A 21,774-nucleotide genomic window follows, 5' to 3' on the forward strand; every position below is an offset into this window, starting at 1 on the left:
AAATACAGAGTTGTAACGGAGATGGTTTGGGAGGGACTGAAGGGAAAATGGCAGCATTACAAATTGTGAGTTATGGGTCTGCTTCCTGCTGTGAAAAATTTCAAGCTGTATTACATAGGATGGTGCCTACTGGAGCCAGTCCCTGCTTGTATCTCGGTGGTGAAGTGTCAGTAATACCTGGGGCCAGTGGGGTTGAGAGCAATAAACTGTTGGAGCACTGGGAGGGAAAGCAGCAAAGCAACCATCTGTGGCAATATATACATATTCTGCAACTGCACTTTGTGATGAATTAATTGCTTTTTGGTGGTGGACTCTGCCCTTTGAGTCAGCAGGTCAGCTCTGACCTGTGGATGTTACCTGGGTCGGGGCTCCTTAGGGGCGCAGGTGCTTCCACCCCCTGTCCTGCTGCTGCCAGGGAGCCAGCCGGGCTGTGTCCTGCCACACATTGCCCGGGAGCAGCCACCTCCGCAGTCTTGCTCTCTCCACGATGTCCAGAGGACAGAGGGTTTGGCACGGCGACGGTGCTCCAGTGTCCTCATTTCTGGGATAGCCACCCTGAAGAAAGGGAATGTCTCACATCTATCACTTGACCTGAAATCTCTGTAGTGAAGCAGCTTGAGGTAAACATAAAAGATGTTTTTTTTTTTTAATAAATCACAGAATTGAAATACAGACATCACAGTTGCAAAGTTGAGAAAAACAGGTGAACAGGGGTGAAAAGAAAATTAGACCTATTGTTTCTTGGACTGCCTCCTGCCAGCCAAATAGCTGCCTGTCCCTCCTTGCTTTGGAGATCCTTATGTCCTTCTAACACTCCTGATCTCCCCAGGAGCTGGTCAGTTGTGTGCTGGTTTGGTGCCCAGCTTCGCCTTACATGGCAAAGGGACGATGGCAAATCACTAGAGTTTTCCATATGAACCTTATAAATTTATATGGCAAAGGGACGATGGCAAATCACTAGAGTTTTCCATATGAACCTTATAAATTTATATGGGGTGTAACCATGATCAATGCACCTTGCACGCTATGGAGTTTCACATGAGACCAGCAATGACGGCAGTCAAGTCACTCAGGGTAATTTGTGGAACTTAGTCATAGGGAATAGTGTAGCAAGTGATTAACAGAAACTCATTTGACTGACTGTCCTCTGAGGGCTGATGTAAGAACAAATGAGCTGCTTGTTCTGTGCTGGATCTGAGATTTCTGCTAAACTTCATCTGTAATAATGTTTTAGTGGAGGTGAATTTCCAGCATTGGTGCAGTAAATAACTCTGCCATGGTAAATTTCCTGAACCATTTAGCGAGGGTTACTGACTGCTAAGAGACTGGACTTTCTCCCCAGTCTGCTACTTTCAGGGCAGTGAAATTATTGTTCCAGAAGCTAGTGGTTTATTGGTGTTCATCTTGAGATGCTTAAAACCTCCTTCGGTCTTTGATACGGTTATCTTTGTGTAAACACAGTAAGTCTTGGAGATAAAATGGGGAACTTCAGAAAAGCTGTTAACTGCATGAATAAATTCTGAATTTAAGATTAGTAACACTTCTGTCTTGTCAATATATAGACATATAAAAGTTCACTTTGTACTTCCCCCGTCTGTGTCCATTTTTGTCTTAACAAAGTTTCTTTTTTCTTTTCTCAGCATAATCAGTAATTCTAGCTTTTTCTTTTCCCTGTGTGTAAAAGTTGTTGAATGGATGGTAGATGGGGAAACGGTGTTTAGATTGTGACCTAAGCCTAGTTTCTAAATAGCCGGGTCCTTCTGCACAGGGTTCCCCAAGCGGCTTTAAGTGCAAAGTTCCTTTGGTCTACATCTAGACACTGAGAACTACTGAGAAATATCAATTCCTTCTGTTTTCCTACTGGGGAAGATTTAAGTCTAAGACAGGCCAGCAAAGAGTTTAGTGAAATTCCTTCTTTTGGCAGTATTTTAATGGGAGTTGCTTCTGGGAGTCATGAAGTAGCAGCTAGTAGCACTGGGAACCTTGTTGTGACATTGAACGCCCTACTCTGCCCTGCGAAGGGTGACATGCCTTCTTCCTCTGCAAGTACCCAGATAATTGGAAGATACTGTTTTTTGCCAAAGATAGCTGCCAAAGCCCTTCAGGTATGTGCTTTATTTGTTCTTAATAAAGTAGAGAAAGGTGCTATCTTTTCAATGAAGGTGCTACAGTTGTCCTAGAACTTGGGTGCCATACCTGAGTGGAGATGAGGGACATCTTTTTTAAAATTAGTAGGATGCAAGAAAATAGTTTGACTGGTTATGCTTGGCTAGTTTATGTGAAACAGAAGTTCTGTAGCCTCTAATAAATTAAGAAAGGTTAATTGATGCATTTTCTTTCACTCTTTCAAAGGTATGATTCCCTTTCCCCTACCTCAGTCCTCCTGCCAGTGGTCTTGAACAGAACAAACTGAAGAGATGAATTTTTTCTTCTCTTGCTCTTTCTGCTGTTCAAGAACATATGTGACCCAAATCCTGTCAACAGGAAGAAAAGATTTATTTTTTTTTTAATGGGCTTTATAATTAAGGTGGCATATTGCTCTGTTGGAGTGTTGTAGGTGACATATGAAGGAAGCCTAAAATAAGCAGTATCTTTCTTAAGTTGCCTTTAGTCACTGGGATCTCCTTTGTTGGCTAGACACATCACTTGGGAGATACCACCCAGAGCCTTCTCCACAGCTGTCTTGGATGCCAGTCGCTGCTCTCACACCATTGTTAAAGGGCTGGTTAGGAGGATCCCCATGCACATGAAGCTGGGCAGGGAGCAGACCCCAGGAGGGTTCGTGTATTGACTGAAAATCCAGGCCACTGGGTTCCATTTGAGATCCTTCTTGCATGTTTCCTTCCAACATACTAATGGTGCACTTCCTTTCGTGGAGTAACCCATTTTTGATTGATACCACTTCTTCTGGGAGGTGGGAAGAGGGAAATTTAGACCCAGTCTCTCCCCACCCCAGCAAGCAAAAAACCCCCACACTGAACAAATCTTTAATGCCTGAAGGCAAGTGTTCTACCTCATACGCCATGTTAAAGCAGACCCTTGCTATTGCCTTAGAAAGAAGCTGTAGCTGCATTTTGTGAGGATCTATGTTTGTAAAACACTTGAAGCTTGCTTGCTGGTTCAGGCCATGCAGGGACTGGAAACCAGGCAAAAGCAGTGCCTGAACTGTAGCTGACGTGGGCAGGAGCTGTGTCTTTGGCGGCTGAGGGAGGAAACGTGATGGGTAGGAGCATCCTACAGAGCTGGAGGCACCCGAGGAATTTTCAGGCCAAAGGAGGAGTTACTTAATGAATCCAGAAACCCCCAATCCATGAGCAGCCAACCCTGTCAGTGCCAAAAGCCAGGCTTTTCATATATATAGAAGTAAAAATCCTATGGTGCTGTATCCACTTTTGTATGTGGGTTTAAAGTTTTTCAAAGACCAGAGAGCTCAGCAGTGTTAATTTTCTATTAAATCCATTTTGAAAGAGCCTGAGTAGTACTAGCCTTGCTGACAGTAAGTTTGTGAAAGCGGTTCACACACAAGTGTTGCCTCTGTGCATATCCTGCCTCTGGGAAGATGATGGATTCTGTAATTTGTGTCAAGAGATCTGTGCGTCATTCTGCAAACAGAGGTGATGCTTCGGATCAAACCAATAGATCACTCCTGAGGAGGAAACCTTCCGAACAGGATACCCTCTGCAGTTTAAAAACAAGCATCGTAGCTAATACTGGTATACAGGTACTTCTTGACAGCATGCTGATAAGGGCATCTTATTTTAGAAACCTTGGTAGCTTAGTAGATGCTTTTTAGAGCATCTCTGAGGTTGTTGAGTATCTTCGACATGTGGAGAGCCGGGCCATAAGTAGCCCAAGGAGGGGAGCAAGGAAGTGTATGCTTAAGTGATGATGGAAATTTCCCTTCAGACTACAGCAGCAAACAAAAAGCATATCCTTAACCTCTTGCTATTCAGGCAGCTTCTGCAGCTACACATAATGCAATTTTATCCAAACCAGAGAACAGGTGAATGAGGAAGCTATAAACACCTTGTCAAAAAATAACTTGGTTGTTTCTCTTCATTGGGTCTTACTTGGCTCTTCCTTCTTTCCCTATTTCCCCATCTCTAAACCAAAAGCAGCAATCATCAAAATGGGTCTTTACTACTGCTTCTCTCAATCTTGATGCATCTTAATTTTAATTCTGTTCTCTGGACTAAACGGTATATTGTCAGTCTTACTAGTTTTGCACCTAAAGACTATCTGTCCTTAAATATATACCAGAATGACTTCAGAAAGCATGTTGAGTTTTCCTTTGGCAGCAGCCTGGTGATGCCTGCGTGCTTGATAAGCTTTATAGTGCTGCCCAATACCATAACACAAACATCTAAAGTTAGCTGGATAAACAGATTGATTCCACTCTTTCAGCATAAGAGAAAATCGGAACAGGAGGGAAAAAGTGGTAGTAAGAACAGATCCTGCCACTGCCTTAAGGGGACGGGGGGCTTGTGGTGGCTGGAGGCTTTTCTCTTCCTAGAGCTGGAGGAGAAGGGAGAGAAGGGGGAAAATATGCTCCAGCACTGTCTGGCTGGCTCTGAAAACTGGAGGGCATTCTCCTTTAATCTTCTTCCCCTCCAAATCCCTTCCTTTTAAATCTCTACCTCTTACCTGAGCCGGGGAGGGGTTCATGTTACACAAAGCTTTACATCAGATGGGGCCTGACTGAGGCGCATCTCACACCTTCAGAGCCAGGTTGGCATCGCTGGCTTTTAGGATTTGCTCTGTCCTTCTGGCTCACGCTGGGCTAATTTAGCCTCATCTTGGTAAACAAGAAAAGGGTCCTTATTCAACAGATTTGAGCTGGAGTGACTGCAGCTGTCGTCTGGCCTGTGCACAAACCAATTTTGTTCATTCCCTTGCCTGGCAGGAAGCCTGCACCAGAATTGTGTCGGGACTAATCAGCGTTAAACCGATGTCAGGAGGGCTGCGGCAGGCTGCCCCAGAGCCGGGCAAGAGTAACAAGGCTGTTCAGGAGGGATTAGCCTAGGTCCTGCCTGGGATGCAGCTGTGCTAGAAAAGGCACCGAAACTGTTCAGAGTATTTTTCGTGGGCCTTGTTGTTGTGAAAGTCCCTAGCCAACTGCCAAAGAAAATAGCTTCACAGTGAGAAATGGGCACGATTTGCTGTATGTGACCACAAATATGAAAGCAAGAGAAGGTGCAGTGTCCATGGAGCTGTAACATCCAGAAGATACAGCTGGTGCCTTTGAGCACGCTGGGCTTTTTTTCTCCTGGAAAGGCACGGCAGGAGGGAATGAGTAAGTCAGTGTGTGGTCTCCAGCCAAAACATGATGTTAGTGATGCTGCTGCTAGTCTTATGTTATACCATAATGGATGTGCTAGTACTAAACAACATGAAGGTTGGGAGGTGGAAATATTTCTGAGAGAAGACCTGAGGCTTGGCAAGGGATGATTCATAGCTGTAATGCTTCACAGTCTGTTATGCTGCCTGGTATTTACACTTGCAAGTTCAAGAGTGCCTCCTGGTTTGCACTGAAAGCATCAAGTAGGAGAGATCCCAACTTACGCTTTTTGCTCTGAAGATGCTGAAATGTTGACGTCTTACTTTGTTCTCCCCTCCCTACAGCTATTGAATTGCCTTTGCAGTTTTTCTTCTTGAAAACTATTTTTGTGTCACTCCTGAGCACCACGATTTAGCTTTGAAGTCAGCCCTGCTTTGAATTGGGGCTTGGACCAGATGACCTCCAGAGGTCCTTTCCAACCTGCTTATTCGGATCCCCCTGCTTTCACAGGTACATGTTTTGGATGACCATATGCCTAAAATTCACCAGCTTCCTCTCCGACTCCATTAGGGGTCCCTATGTTTGTGTATCTGCTCAGCGTTAGTCATCCCTTCTCCCACTGTAGCTCTAACAGTTCATTGTATAACCACATAAAATTGCTATGCTCTTGTGTTACACACAGCAGGCACAGCCATGCTCGAAATGCCTTTTAGGCCTCCTAAACCTTTAGGTAAATCTGCGTCTGCCTAAATTTACACATCAAAACTGTTTTCTAGTACAAACCCTAAGCCCAAATGAACTTTTGAACCGTGTCCCTGCCACATGTTAAGCATGTTTTTGTTGTTCAGGAAGCTCATTTAGGGGGAGCAAGTAGACCTTCTGGTCTAAGATGCCCCAATTAACTATAAGCTACGCAACGTAAGAAATCCTCCTTCTTAGGGAAAAATCATTATCTGTCTGAGATGAGTGAACTGAGACCTGGGAACAGAGCAGCTTTCTGAGAGCTCTCACCAGTAGAAAAATCCTTCAGGCCCCAGTGAAGAAGGGACCCAAGTACTCAGCCTTGCCTTGTGCTTACTCATACATGAGAGAGCTCTGGTGGGGATCTTGATGAGACTCCATCTGCTTTGGGTGTGAGGGTGTGACAAGATACAGCACCATGTTACCAAAGCTCACGTAAAATCCAAACGCCTCTCCACCACAGGCTCTTCAGGCAGTGTCTGGCAGTGTGGAGCATTTAGTGGGTGTGAGGTTATTAATTAGGCAGAAGAGTATCAGCTGCCAGGAGTGGGTTCTGAAACACCACTTTCCTGAAAAGAGGTGAAAGGGTTTGGGGGATACTCTTAAGTGGGAGTAAAAAGTTTAAAAAAAAACAAAAACAAAAACAAACCAAACCAACTGAAAAAAAAAAAACAAACCCCTAATATTTTGAAAACTTGGTATCCAGGTAGGCACTAACAGAAATGGATGGGCTTTCAAAGGAGCCTCCAATGCACATCCGTGAATAGTCACTGAAATGGTTGGTCCCCACATGTGTGTGTGGAAAATATAGATGAACCTCCCCAACTCTGGTTATCTCTGATTTTTGTTTGGGGTTGTTTTTGCTGGTCCTGTGTGAGAGGAACCTGGCTGCTGTGGGAGCTCTGCTTGCACTGCAGGCAAGCAGGGCAGACAGGGGAGGCTGGGCAGGATCTTGTCCCTCGTCCCTTTCCTCTCCGTGCTGCAGGGCAAACCAGACCGTGCCGTGCAGCGCACCTCTCCTCTCGGGTGTCTCCTTTTCCTTTTTCCTAGTCATCTTCTAGCAACGTCTTACCTGCCATGTTCATGCTAATGAGATGTCTCATTCTTTCCCTGACAAAAGTGATCAAAAATAGCTGTTTAAAAGAGGGAGGGCCAGTAACAGAAACTAGATTTGCTGTAACCCAACCCCCCTTTTACCTTCTATCCTTAAAGGCTGGTATTTTTTTCCTAAACAAATCACTGCTTTTTCAGAGTCTCCCTATTAGTGTCTGGATCTTCAAAAGCAACTTTCCCAAATGCGGTGTTACACTTGGATTCTGGGGGCCTAATTTTCATGCTTAATCATACGCAGTGTGCTCTGCTGACAGCCAGGGGCTTCAGGCTGTTACCTTGAAATTGCCACCTCTTGCCATTTCTAATGCAAGGGGTGTTTTTTTTTTAATTCAAGGCATTTGACAAGTTTGAGTCCCCTTCCTGTGGGCACACAGATGGCAGCTAGAGGGGTGCTGGAACGATTTCATTCTGCCTTGGTTATGACAAAGCAGGTTTCAGGAGAGAGCGGCGAGACTCTGCGAATCTGAACAGATCCCGTGTCCCTGACAAATGTGGAAGGGATTCAGTGTTCCTCGTGATGGCTAATGCTGTGGTCTGAGGTCCTACCTGCTTACCCATGCTCTCCTGCTTGATTGTTATGCCCAGGATTGCTCTCCTGTCCAGATCTCAGTTTCTGGATTTCTAATGCTCTTATGGAGCTTGCATGTGTAATGTTAAACCAATCTCTTCTTAGTTTTGTAGGGTTTTGGTTTTCTCTCTTTCTGCCCGCCCGCCCCCCCCCCCCCCGCCCTGTACAAAACTCCAAATGTCATGACTGTCTACTAAAAGGAAATTTTTGTATTTGGTGACCTTTTTGACATTGTGAGAAGATGGGAGAAGAAACAAGAGGTAGCATTACTAAGACAGGTCTACCTTATAGACCATAAAGGCACCTTGATGTTCTAGAGTTGAGACTGTAAAGGAAACACTAGATGAAACAGAGCTGAAATCCTGTTGAGCCTGTCTGCATGACGTCCCAGCTGGATTTTTATGGTGTAGGTTACCCTGCAGCAACTCCTGAGCTGGTCCTGGAGGAGCTGAAGCAGCTTGCAGTGCATTGCTTCTGCCTCAGGGCATCCTCTGAGAAGCACAGAGCTGCCCTGGTTGTCAGGGAATTAATTATTCATGTTCAAGGAGAAGGGCTTTTCTGGAAAATTTGACCTGCTGCAGCTCCTTTCTCCCTCTTAAGGACCGTGTGTGGGTTTCAAGTTTTGTGTGTGTACAGCTTGCACAGTCCAGGGGTTTAAAGAAAGGGACAGCTTGCAATTGAAATGTTTTGTGGTGCAGCAATTTCCAAGTTCATGATCTGACTTCGGAGTTTTGCTTTCTGAATAATGCTGGGGAAACAGCTGTGGTGAAAAACTTCTCTTCTGCTTAAAATTATATAATATAAAAAAAGGAAATACACACACATGCACATTTATGCACTACTGTTGTATTGCCCAGCCTTCCCTGTACTCTTTGTGAGCTACATGGGCTGGCACTTAGAAGTTCATTTTGTAGACGTGCAGTTTGTTTTTCACTTTTTCAGGCATTGTGGGTTTTGTTGGATTTTGAATGTATTCCCTTGTTCTTGATAGTAGTGCCAGCCTGTGCAGTCTTCCTATTCTCCTTCACCTATTTCCCACCATCCTACAGTTTTTGTATGGATGTGACAAACTGGATGGAAAGACAAATCCAGCAGCGCTTTACCCTCTCTTCTTCATCCCTCCATCCCTCATCCCAGATATCGTTCAGCTGGCTCAGCTTGCCCGGTGCAGTTCCCCATTGGAAACACTTGAGCTGGTAAACCAAAAACTTGGATGCAGGACTGGGAATAAGGAGAAGTGAGAGGAGGAGCTGGTGGTGTCCGAAGCATTGCTGCCACTGCTGGGTGTCTGCGGCTTCCTGGAGCACCCGCCCCGTGGGCTGCCAGCCTGCAGCTTGCCAAAAGCCATGTGGCAGATGAGTAACAACGACCAATTTACCACCTGGGAATTGCATGGGGATGAGGTGACACAGGCTTGATATTTAAGAAATAATTCACTGTAGCTTTTTTTCTGTTGTAGCCACTGAAGTTAAAGCTGCAGAGGAACCCAGGCAATTTTCTCCCCCCTTTTTCTCCTAATTGCAGGTGTGGATTGCTCTTGAAAGCCTCTGTAGCAATTTTCTGTTGGGTATCTTTGCAAAACTTTGTGTTATTTTGTGATTGGAATACAATTCTACTGTAGCTTTCTTGCTGAACTACGATTGCATAGGTTATGATCTTTCTCAAAAGAGCACAATTTCAAAAATATTAAGTAAAAAAAAAAAGGTTAGGGAAAGGGAAAAACTGACCTTCTGTCAGGACGGAACATGTATTGAAAGAAGTGCTTTTGCTTCTACAGGTTGACACAAGGTTGTGATTAAATGCATTTTCAAAGCAAAAACTAAAAAGGCTTAGGAAACATAAGTTATTTTAGACAATGCTGATTGCATGGCTTCTTCAACATGCCCTGACAGTTCAGGGAGATGAAGCAATGTTGTTTGCCTACGAAAGTGCAAACCGATGTCAGAGAGTCCACCTGGATGACTATTGCGGAGTCATGTGAGTCTATGTGTTATCGCTTGGGTAGGGCCACCGCACTTTGATCCAAACAGGAGAAGAAGCTGTACCCGTACGGGGCTCGGGTTTTGCTGCTATTAAGTCAGCTGCTCAGGATGTACCCTGGTGGGCTGTGTCAAAATCCATTGTCTGTTTAGACATGGAGGAAGCAATGGAGAGGTGGGAAGGTGATGCAGGATAGTGCCATTCATTGCAGGACTGTTACAAGGCCATCCTCCACCCTTGCCGTGAAGTGGGAAGTGTTACCTGACCTGAATGAAATGGGGCTCGGCGCTAACCTGCAGCCTAAACCAGCTTGGAAAGAAATGGTATAAGAAAGGGAGCAGGAAAGGTGAGGGGGATACCTGGATAAACACAACAAAGAGTTCAGATCTTTGGGATAGGTGGCAAAAGGATGTTTCTTTGGGAAAGGATTAATTTGGGATGGGATTAACCAGAAGCACCACCAGAACTGGTACTGCACTAATTTTACAGCTGACTTAAAATGCCTCGTTCCTCAGACTGTTTATAGATTGATACTCTTATGCCGCAAAATACAGATTCAGGTTGAAGTCTTGTATTTCTGTATTAAAATAAGTCACATTCAGGCTGTTGTATTGGTATAAACACACAATAAACCTTGCTGAATTCAAAGCCCAGGGTGGAGTCCTACTTTAACAAGCAACCTTCTTCAGAGGCAAAAGGAGTGTATTTTTGAAGCTTTGTTGTTTTGGCTTATAAATAAGCTTAGCTAGAAGTTTGAATGCTGTGTAATTCTTTCATGACCCTTGAATTTGCAGCTGTAGGATGTGAGTGCTCAGATTTCTTTAATCTGGTGTACATACATACATACCCTTTTTGATTTCAAAGGGGAATTCTGTTCCCCACATGCACCGCCTGTTCTTGGAATGACTTGGAGACCAGCCCCGTTGGACTGATTCTCTGTGTATGTGTGAAGTCCTTAAAATATTTATTATAGTCTGTGGTAATCTAATATCAGTGAATCATTTTACAGTCCTTTACAAGAAGGTATTTTTTTCAGCCTGATAATAAAACTGCAGGCTTTAGTTAAGCAAATACCCAGTAATACTTGTGCTCAGCTACCCTCTGCTTAGCTTATTGCTAACAGCTGTGTAACTGCTGGGATCTGCATCATTTGTTGTCACAAATATTTATAGTTTGAGTCTTTCCTCTTATGTGTGGTTCTTATGTAAGTATAAAAAAAAAAGCTTCCTTAATGTAAATGTTTAATCCAACGCACACAGACCTGTTAACTTTTGGACGGAGGAGGTATGCAGGGATGCTCTTGGTGGTTTTGCATGTTGCAGAATAAATCACTAGAAACCTGTCAAACCCCGAAGAGATATGCAAATGCATGCATCTCTTTAATCTGGCATGTGTGTATCCTGTCTGATTGGAGATGGGAATTCTAATCCTGTGGGAGCAATGCAGGAACCCCTGATGCTATTGCAGTGCTGCGAGGAATTATGAGCCAGCTGGTGGCCAGGTTTGAGGACAGCCTCTGTTGTTGCTCAGGCTATTTTGTGGAGCTGGGAAGAACCCCAGGAGCAGGGGTTAGCTTTTGAACCCCTAACAGAGTGTTCCTGCCAAGCCTCTCTCTTTGAGAGAGAAGGAGCGTGCACGTGTATGTGGTTGTGAATACACTATACATGTGCTCTCTCCTACATAGAATAACGCTCTTTAGTTGGTAGACTTATGCATGTGAGCGGGGACTATTGAAACCCATCCTTATGCACCGTAAACACCGCTCTCCTGTCTTGGCTGAAGGAATAACAACTTCTTCCTCCATGCAAAAGGAGGAATGTTTTCTGTAACTGGATGCTCAGATTTAGCTGTCCCACATTGGCACACCAAGAGACCACTGTTTTCAGAGTCGTGCTGCTATACCCATACATTTTGTTAATTCTGTTTCCTTTTGCATGCACTTCCCTGTATTTATTAGACCTCCCAGACCTTAGTACACTCACAGAGACCGTAGGTACTAATGCGTATTCAGCTGTGGTGCGATCCGTGCCTAATCCAGCCTTGATCTGCTCAGTATGAAATACTCTGTTTCTAATGTACGCTCAGTTACTGAGGTCTCCAGAACAGCACGGTGTGGCTTGCTCCGTTATGTGAAGCATTCTGTTCAACTCCACAAAATTCCCCTTTATGCAAAAGGAAAATGTAAAATACCTTAATGTAACGCCTGCTGGTTTTGTGTGAGATGTGCGTAGTGCCTAGGAGGGCTCTTGTGGCTGTTTGGGGTGGCCCTAAATGGTTTGCTTTTGGATTAGCCTCTCTAGTCCGTGATAACTCGAGCTTATTTAAAAACAAGAGCAGTAGTTATGTGCCTTCTACCTACGTATTCTTAGCGTGCCAATCAATCTGGGATCTAGGCACTAGAAGATTAGTGGATTAGTGGTAAAGAGGAAACATTTGCTTAAATGTCAGGTAATTTTAGGGTTATTTAGATCTCTGTTCTCTGCTGCTTCCATCTTTACTAGCAGGGCACTAGAAGAGCAGGCAAAATATGCGCTTGGGTTGAAAGTGAACTTCAATTTTTTAGTCAAGTTTTTGTGCATCTCCTGCTACTCTTTCCGAGTTTCACCAGCTCTTTTCAACCCTGTTTCAGGCCAGGAAATGTGCCCTGTCCCCTTTTGTGCCTCTCTACAGTCTTGTTACCTTTAGCATCTAAAAAATTCCCAAAAACGTTTACTGTTTTTACATGGGTATCTACTGCTCTACAGAGGGGTTTTTACTGGAGTGGCAGTAGAACTTTGAGGGGAGAGGGAGTAAGACACTGGTTTTCATTGCTGGGCTTTGGCAAAGGAGATACTTTTAAGGTACAGAGCCCTCTGCACTGATGCCTTTTGCCTGTTTTGTGGCACTTTACCTGGGTTCTTTAAGAGAGCTTGTTGATGGCAGCGGGAGGTGTATCCCAGGGTTTAAATCTGGGCTGTTGGGAGAGATGGCAACCCCAAAATACACTGAGATTAAATTTGATAGAAGCCTTGAAGTGGTATTTTTGGGGTGCATGAAGGTTAGGAATGCACTTGCAGAATTGCCTCCATTTACAGGCATCTGGGAACAAGTGGGACAAGGGAAGAAAGGGCCTGAGGTGCAGGGGTATTTGCAAGCTGAACCCAGAGACAATTATTTTTCTGGCCTTCTCAGTGGAGATCCACCTTTACAAAGATGCTTTGGCATCTAATACTTCCCAAGGCATTAAGAGAAGCCAAAGAATTTTGTTTCTGGGCTCCCCTTTGTAGGGATCTGAACTAAATCTAGAGGCATGAAACACTAGAGGTAGAAGCACTGGTGTGCTTTCAGTTTCCCATCTGGAGTCTAGTTTGGATCCAGAAATTAGTATTGGTCCACACCTTTGGATTTGAATCCTGACACTTTACTGTGGTATGGTTGATTGAGTCCTGGTTTCAGGTTTCTACATTTTCATTAGACTTGGAAACTGTCCACAAGATGGTCAGCAGTGATAAAGCATAAAACTGGTTGTTTATGCTTTGTCTGAAACATACAGAGCTCTGCTGCAATGAAAAAACACTAAAGCTGTATCTAACTAGTCATGGTTTACTTAAGGTTCACTTAAGCATGGAGAGTATTTTTCATGTGGCTTAGATGTGCAATTGTTGTGCACTGATAGGTTCTTAGTGATCCCTTGTGTAAACTCACTGGCAGCAGCCTGATCTTCAAACAGTTTCTAAACCCAAGTGGTGTTGACCATCTGTAGCTTCTTGCAGAGATGTTTGTGGCAGAAGAGGTATTTTCACTGAATAGTTACAAGAACTGATATTTCATTCAATATGATGGTATTTTTGTCTCTTAACACTGTTCTAACATTTTTGGTTGACAAAATACCATTGTTGTTTTTTCAAGAGCTAATAAGAACTGCATCATCCAGCATGTTGGATAAGTGTCTTGTTCCTTCGGTGGCAGATTTGCCCACAGTAGAAGCATTTGCAGCAATATGCTGATCTCCAATTACTGTAGTATACCTGGGTTGAAGCATCTGAGAGCAATCTCCAAAATGAAATGGTTTCTCAGGTAGCTCTTAAGTGGAAGTATCAGCTCTAAGGACCAATACAGCTGTGTGGGCAGTGGATCCTCATCTGCCTGCATCTTCATCAGTTTTGGGCCCCTCACTACAAGAAGGATGCTGAGGTGCTGGAGCGTGTCCAGAGAAGGGCAACGAAGCTGGTGAGGGGTCTGGAGCACAAGTCTTATGGGGAGCGGCTGAAGGAACTGGGGTTGTTCAGTCTGGAGAAGAGGAGGCTGAGGGGAGACCTTATTGCTCTCTACAGCTACCTGAAAGGGGGTTGTGGTGACGAGGGTGTTGGTCTCTTCTCCCAAGTAACTAGTGATAGGACAAGAGGAAATGGCCTCAAGTTGCGCCAGGGGAGGTTTAGACTGGATATTAGGAAAAATTTCTTCACCGAGAGGGTGGTCAGGCACTGGAACAGGCTGCCCAGGGAGGTGGTGGAGTTGCCATCTCTGGAAGTGTTCAAAAAACTTGTGGATGTGGCACTTCGGGACATGGTTTAGGGGACATGGTGGTGCTGGATTAATGGTTGGACTTGATGATCTTGAAGGTCCTTTCCAACCTTAGTGATTCTGTGATTCATTCTTGCTCACCACTATTCTCCATCTGGGAGCTCTGGTAACTTCAAACCTTGCCTGTGGGTGCTTGTGACTTTCAGTGTGTGGAAAGTTGTAGGTTTTTTTTTTCTTTTTCTAAAAGGATTCAGTTGTTGAAAACTGGCAGAAGACCGGCTCTCGGAGACTGTCATAAGGACAATTAATTGTTGGCAGCAGCTTAAACAGCAGTTTCTCAAAAGCCCCTAAACAAAAGCAGTTTGTGCTATGCAAGGGAGTGTTTCTACTTCATGCTGAAGATGAAAGAGCTTTCCTGACTACAAGAAGCAAAGTTCTTTCTTTGCCAGACCCCCTTCCCATCAAAACCACATATAACTAAGTTTTCATAAAACTTAGCAGCTGCAGCTTTGACAAGCGAGCATTGCCTTGCTGTAACACTTCGCTTGGATATGCAAAAAAGGAACTCAGTACAGTGAGGAACTCATTCTAAGTCAGCTCTCTCTAAATCCACCTCTTGCCCCACTGATAAAACCAGTTGTCTAAACCTCGCAGGTGCGGGCTGGCTCTTCAAGGAGTGTGAAGAGGCTGTCCCTGCCCGGAGTGTTTTAAGGTGTCAGCTTGAGTGCTGCCGTTGGGTTGTGGATTGTGCTGTTTGAAGAAGAAAAGTCTTCTTCAGAAACTGGGCATAGCTTCCTGCTGGAGAGTGCTGACAGATGTAGAAGAGAGTTTCGCAGGCTGGGTTCTGTGTGGCTGATAAAATACCAACCACGAGTCCTTTGGATCCTCTTTGTGGCTCAGCACATCGAGGGACAGCTCTTGGGGACATCAGAAAGCAAGGTCTTCCTTTAAACCAGAAGAGTCTATTGCCCAGCTTAGCGGTGCTAAGTCCAGGGAACCGAGGCCTCAAGCTTGTGCAAGATGGGCAAAAGGAAGGTTGCCAAAAAGCAAAATCCCAATCAGGCATAGCTGACTACTCGAGCTGCTGGACGGGCATTTTCATGCTCTGTTTAAGTCAAAGTTGATTAGTGCTGAAAATGGTCCAGGCCAAATCAAGCTTCCTTCTTTTCTTGTACTGATTTGCAAACTGAGCTTAATTACAGTAGCAGAAGATGTTATTAGTGAATTTATTCACACTCTGCTGTTGTGTAAACGCAGCTTTGGTGAAACTGCTTCTAACTTCAAGTAACAAAACACCTGAGACTTGCCATCCTGATGAGCCAAGGGGGACTAATATTGGTGCATGATATTTTGTGCATTGCAGAGTGGTTTAAAAAAAAAAAAAATCTATCTTAATACAGCCCAACTTAAAAGATAACTGAATGTACTGTAATTATACAAATAAAGAATAAAAATGAAGTTACTTGTATTAAAAAAAAAACCCCAAAGCAAAATTTACTGAAAAATTCCCCTTTCGTTCCTGCATTCTTGCACACAAACATAAACAGTAATGGTACACGGATTCTTAGGATGACAAGTTCTGGTTGTTTGGTTTTTGTTTGTTTTGTTTTTTCCCCTTTTCTTATCTCCAGAAAGACCAACTGTAATATTAAGCAGATTTTGAGACAAGATTCTTGTGCTACCTCTGTCCCAGGGTAGTAGAGGACAAAACCTGCTTTAAGACTTGTTTGAATTGAAAATGGTGTTTGTGAGTACTTGTTTCCAAAACCAGTCTGAGAATGCAGCAGCATGTTTTAACACAGAAATCGGGTACATTGCAACTTGCTCCTGCCCATGTAAATTAATAGAAGGCGCAAGCGTGAAAGGAGTCCTGCGCAAAAGACGTGACTGGGTACCTCGTTCGGTGTTCAGCCCACGGAGGGAGGTGAACATGTGAAATGAGGAGAGGGGAATGCTCTCTGAGGAGAGGGGAGCGGGCTTTGCGCTGAGCAGGAAGCCATCCAGGCTTCACGGAGGACATGAGAGCCTCTAAAATGCCTTCACTTCCTTGGCAGTTCAGCCCAAGCCTGCTGTCAGGTGCCTGTTGCTCCAAAGCCAGGGATCCCCTTGCCGTGCGGGCTTTGGCATCCCGCTGTGTTTAAGGACCTGAGCTGGTGTCTTGCTCTTGCGTGAACATTTTTTGCTCTGCGATTGTTAATGTTCTGCTGGGAACTGCGATATGGATTTCAAACCCTTTGATTTCATATGGTTACATATATTACTCGCTGTGTAACTAAGCAAAAGGTTGGCGGACAGTTTAAGAATAATGATGTATGAAGCTTAAATTTAAATGAACTTTTAATTATTGTTCAAATTGTTTTCTCTGTTAGTATGAACGCGCATTCATTCCATAGCGAGTATATAAAATGAACAGCAGATTTAAATATAAAAATGCAATAAAAAAGAAAATATGCCGCTTGATGTGTATAAACAGGATAGACCAAGGATCTCTGGGGTGCACCCTCCGCATATCACCCAGCAGTGGATCTGGAGCCCGTGCCTGGAAAGGCTGCGTGGTAGCACCAACAGCCTGAGCGAATTCCAAAGCCCTGGATTCCTCGAGCAAATAAAGGCCTGAGGTGTAAATAACTCCCTATGTTTATAAGCATAGGTCCTGCTCCATTCTTCCCTCCTAATCCGTTCCAGCCTTTGGGGACAGACTCCAGGGTAATCGTGTAGGAGCACTGTGCCTCCGGTACCTGTTTGTTAAACTCCCCCCACCCCGCTGCGAAAAAATCACCCAAACTGATGTAACTTAAGCCATGACTTCTGGGATTTGACAAGACTATGATGCAATTTTTATGTAAAGGGGATGGTGTAATTCATACTTGTTTGCTAGCGTAGTGGGATGTCTGTGGTCTGTTGGCAGCTGGGACTGGGGCTATTTTAAGAAGCTGACAGTCTTGCTGCCGTGTAATGTTACTCTGTAGGCAGAGGGTGAGTATTTTAATCAAGGTCAGAAGGAAGGGATGATGGCAAACTGCTCGTTATTTTTTAGCCTTTTTCTCTTTATTTGGACTTGCGCAGTAACTCTTAGGTAAACAAATCTCCTTTTTAAAAGGACTTTTGAAACACTGAGCCCTTTCTAAGTGTAACTAGTTTGTGGCAGTAGTTGTATTCCATGACGTTGTGTTTGCATGAAGAGTTAGGCTGCACAACGGTGCTCATAGTTCTGTATTTATATCGCTGTTGTCAATGATCTGTCATTTTTACTTCTTGTGCCGGAGTTTACATAACTTCTGTGACCATTTAGCTATATGACTGATGATGATAAATGGGCAAAGTACTTGAAGAGGGTAGCAAAACCAGCACCTGTCCTGGTGCCTCTGGCTAGGCATCCCTTCGAGTTGTTACGTCGTTCCTTTTTGCTCTTCCTATTGCAGAGGTGGTGGCGAAGTCCATGGAAGCTCACTACCAAATTCCCTTTGAATTATTATTGATAATTTTGTAAAGGACTTCTGGGGGGAGCTGTGAGGGCAGCCTGTCAGAGAGCCTTGTAAAGGCAGTGTGGGTACGGGCCATTAGTGAGGGGAGTCTCCAGCTTTGGCAATTGTTTGTTCCATTTCCTTTAATTTCAATATTTATGCAACTTTTAAGTTCAAACAGCTCAAAAGCAGAATGAAGTAGCTTAAGACACCTGGAGTGGCAAAACATCATCCTGCAGATTTGAATGTGGGTTATCTTCAGGTGCCTCCTAAGGCACCTGAAAGGAGAAAATTACCCTAAAATGCAAATCCACATCTAAAAATCTTACTGAAAGAACTCCTGTGCCCTCTGCTGAGTGCTGCCTTCCCAGAAAACACAGCCTTGGCAGAATTATCTGGGTCCTCTGAACTGATGCCTGGATTAACAGCTCAAGTGGGACATCGTGGTGGAAATACTTCGAATTTACACCTAGAAACTGAATGACCAGAGAGGTCAATGGTATTGCAGCTTTAATATATGCTCCAGTTTGATAAAAATAGGTTTAACTTGGGGAGGATTGTGTAATGCCTTTTCATAGCGTACAAATGGGACTTTTTTCATCAAGGAATGCCATGGTGTCTGTGAAAACATTTTCAGTTTTCTGTAGGAGACGAACAAACCAGTTGGATGAAATCTCAGTTAGACCTGCTTGCAGGAAGCTCTTCCATTACAAGTGCCTGTTGGGGTAGCTATTACTGGAAGAGATTAAAAGTGTTCATCCAAGTTATAAACAGAGCTTATTTATTCAAATCTTTGTCTAAAAACACCCTATTATGAGACACAAATGATGAAGAGAACTATTGGGTAACTTTAGAAAGTCCTGAAAATGGCATGTTGTTCAGCATTGAAGATGTAACAACATGGCTAACGTATTATACTAAAGAAGACCTCTTGGCTTTAGTTCAACACCAGTTAAAGAACTGGTGGTTTTTCCCCCTGAGTTTCACAGCCTCTGGAATGGCTCAATATATGAGCAAAACTGCCTTTCACAATAGGGAAGCTGTACGGCAGCGTGCTGTTTGACGTACTGAGAATTTAATCTTGTTACTAATTTTTGACAAGTATTTCTACAGTGTCTGTCATTGCGTTCAACACCTTTATATTAATACAGTTGTGGAGGGGCTTATTTATCACGTGGATTTACCCTTTGCCAGTAGTGGGGGGAAGAGGGGTTGCAAGAGCGAGTATTTAATGTCTGCTTCACATTTTTTCCCTTCCCCAGTACATTTATGTATCTTTTCATTTTGTTCATACTTACTTTTTTTTATCTCCTGTTATGTTGTGTAGTTTTGTGCAAATGGCTAGAAGCAGATCTCCATGGCAAGAGCTCAGATACTGCAGACAAAGCCTCAGGTAAAGAGGGGTTAAGGACAAAACAATCAGCAGGACCTCTCTATCTCTTTATTTTCTGTCTTCCAACTCCCCTTGAATCAAATTAAGGGTCAGAGTTCAAAACCAAAACCAAAACCCCTGGCCTTAATTTAAATTCTTTTACCTAATTTAAATCAGTATCTGGTAAATTTTCTTCTATTTCTTGATGCTCTCTTGGCAGATATTCTTCCCCTCTCCAACAAAATGCCAATAGTGGTATCAGGTATATTGGTGGATATACAAATTGCTAGATCTTGGTGTGCTTGGTAAAGACTGAACAATGTTGTGAGGCTGTATTAGAGGATGCTTATTAAGAAATCCAACTGGGCTTAGTTATGTAGATTTGTGGACAAAGGTTGCTAGAAGGTCCAGCTCCATCAGTTTCTGTTACAGCAACTCAAAGGTTCCTGACACCTCAAGGAAGCATGCTTTGCAGTCTAGATTTAAATAGCAGTATTAGTGAAGTCCACACAGACATCTCCCCCCGCCAAAAAAAAGACAAATCATGTAGATGTATTGGTAAGGGTACACAATGCACTATGGCTTCCTGCTTAAACATGGTCCATCAATTCCTTTACATGTTGACATGCAAGAGGTCAGTTAGACCCTGCTCACTCCTCCTGTCCCCCAAAAAAACCACCAGCATCTTACAGACAACTCAGATTTTAAAATTTTTGAATGAAAACTCTTTCGTCTGCCTCTCCTAGTCCTCCTTTTCGTATCATCTCCCTCCTCTGCTGTAAGATTGTGAGAATATGTGGTCAGAAATAAAGCCTTTGAGTTAGTATCCTTTAACACTGACTAGCCTTCCACTGCCGCTTTGGTATCATGGTGAGACACAGAAAAAAAGCAGGAGAGCACAACTTCGGAACTACTTAAACTAACAGTGTCCTGAACCTGACAATTAACAGCTTAGTTGCTCCCCAGCCAAGCACTATTATTCCCATCCCCACGTTGTTTTCACTAAATTCTTTCTGCAGGAAGAGAATGTAGCTGGATGTGCTGAACACTTTTAGCTAGAAATAGCTATCAACGAGGTTGTCACCATGAGATGCGGTGTTGTGCATAGTCGTGCTCCCAGTATGTTCCTCTAAAGGAATAAAAGATATTTTTATTTCTGTGGTCACAAGCATTCCTGTCTACGTTCCAGAGCTTGGAAGGGGCGACAGATAGCTCACATTCCCTGGACCAGAGGGTGTGGGTAGAGGATGCCTCTGCCTATTTGGTATATATTTTTGTATGCCTCTTTAGCTGTGATAATTAGTTAAAACAGATCTGCTTAAACCTTAAGATGGCTAAATTTTTAAAGATGAGTACTCATATGAAAGCCATCCTGACTGACAACCTCACAACTGTAGCTGTATTTTCCTAGTTATTTTATCCTTCATCCAAAACACTGAAGATGCTTATTTTTTAATTTTGAGAAATCTTTTCATTCTGAAATGACATTAGCACAGTTTTTCTTGATCTAGCACCCATCACTTCAACAGCTGATTTAATTTGAAACTAAAGATCTCTTTAAGAATGAGTGCCTTTAAGGCAAGGTGCAAATTGTGTAAAACTGCCATTTCATAGGATATGTACATACATAATACCCAATTGAAATGGAACTTGAATCTGACGCATTTTACACAATTTGGAAAAATAATTGAATTATTTTTTTGGAAAATATCCTGAAAGCAAAAGGACTCCATTCAAAACCAAATTTTTAATTTTCCTCTGATGAGCAGCTTTCCCTATGAAATGTGCTGTTTGCATGAATGGGTACCACACATCAAATATGATGTTTCTGTCTGTATTCATAGTACTGTTATCTGGCCATTAGTATTTTAGAATATGGATTTAATTTGCATTTGATACTTGCTTCATCTTTAATGTGCCTTGCTAATCCTGTTTTGGAAGCTAGCAAGCAAGCACTTAAATAAGCACACAGTAGATTTAATGAAGATTCACTCTTTGCCTAGAATAACAGCTAAATAAATTTTATTCGCCACAAGTGACTCAGCAGTTCAGAACTACCAAGGCTGAGACCTGATAACATCAGGTACCCATTGGTCCAGATTCCTTCCCTCATGTTTGCCAAGAAGGTTTTGCTCCCTGTGGTTCTCTTCCAGCTGCTTGTCAGTGTCTCTCATCTCATTTTGGTGAGAGCTGGCGTGTTTCCCTGCTAGTTTGGCCAAACGATGACATTTCACCCTGACACGTGGGCTGCTTTCTGTCGTATCCTTGTATTATTTCTTTCCTAAATTATGTATCTCCTCTAAAAGCTTACCCTGCCTGGCTTCTGGAGGGGCAGCTTTGTATGGTTGTTGTGTCCTTTTGAACTAATGATGGACTGATTCACTCCAGTGTGGTTTCTTGGCTCTTCTCTGTTATCTTGTGATCACTGATGAAGACAATTGTATTTTGTGTGTGTGTGTTTTACTTCTAATTTATTATTTTTTTTTTAAAACCACCATAGTAGTAAAATGCAAACCCTGCAGGCACTGGTTTGCACACCTGCAAAGGTAAGTTATTTGTGCCATTTATTTTCCTGGAAAAAATGAATCCATGTTGTCAGCCTACTAGAACGTTGTTACTGCTGGTTTTGGAAAGCTGGATTTCTTAAGGCAATGCTTGTGCTTCATAAACAAAACTTTTTAGACATCTCTGACGTCTAAGTGACTGTACAAGAATTTGCAGCAGCATACAAATTATTGGTCATTTCCAAAAGCTG

The 21,774-nt window shown here is 43.3% G+C and overlaps 1 protein-coding gene across 4 annotated transcripts in view; it reads left to right on the plus strand.

The window, feature by feature from the left end:
• The window catches only part of DENND5B (DENN domain containing 5B), a gene marked incomplete at both ends in the record, with an annotated part of 115,161 nt that overhangs the window by 29,984 nt on the left and 63,403 nt on the right, over positions 1-21,774 (plus strand). For 3 of the 4 annotated variants that reach the window (XM_082010771.1, XM_082010772.1, XM_082010773.1), the window contains one exon: positions 18,975-19,040. The exons of the other annotated variant lie outside the window; for it this stretch is intronic. In XM_082010771.1, coding sequence (XP_081866897.1) covers positions 18,975-19,040 — 66 coding nt within the window. The remainder of the gene's footprint in view (positions 1-18,974; positions 19,041-21,774) is intronic. 4 annotated transcript variants of the gene reach the window in all.

Source organism: Phaethon aethereus (genome assembly GCF_964289735.1).
Source record: "Phaethon aethereus genome assembly, chromosome: 1".
Classification (NCBI taxonomy): domain Eukaryota; kingdom Metazoa; phylum Chordata; class Aves; order Phaethontiformes; family Phaethontidae; genus Phaethon; species Phaethon aethereus.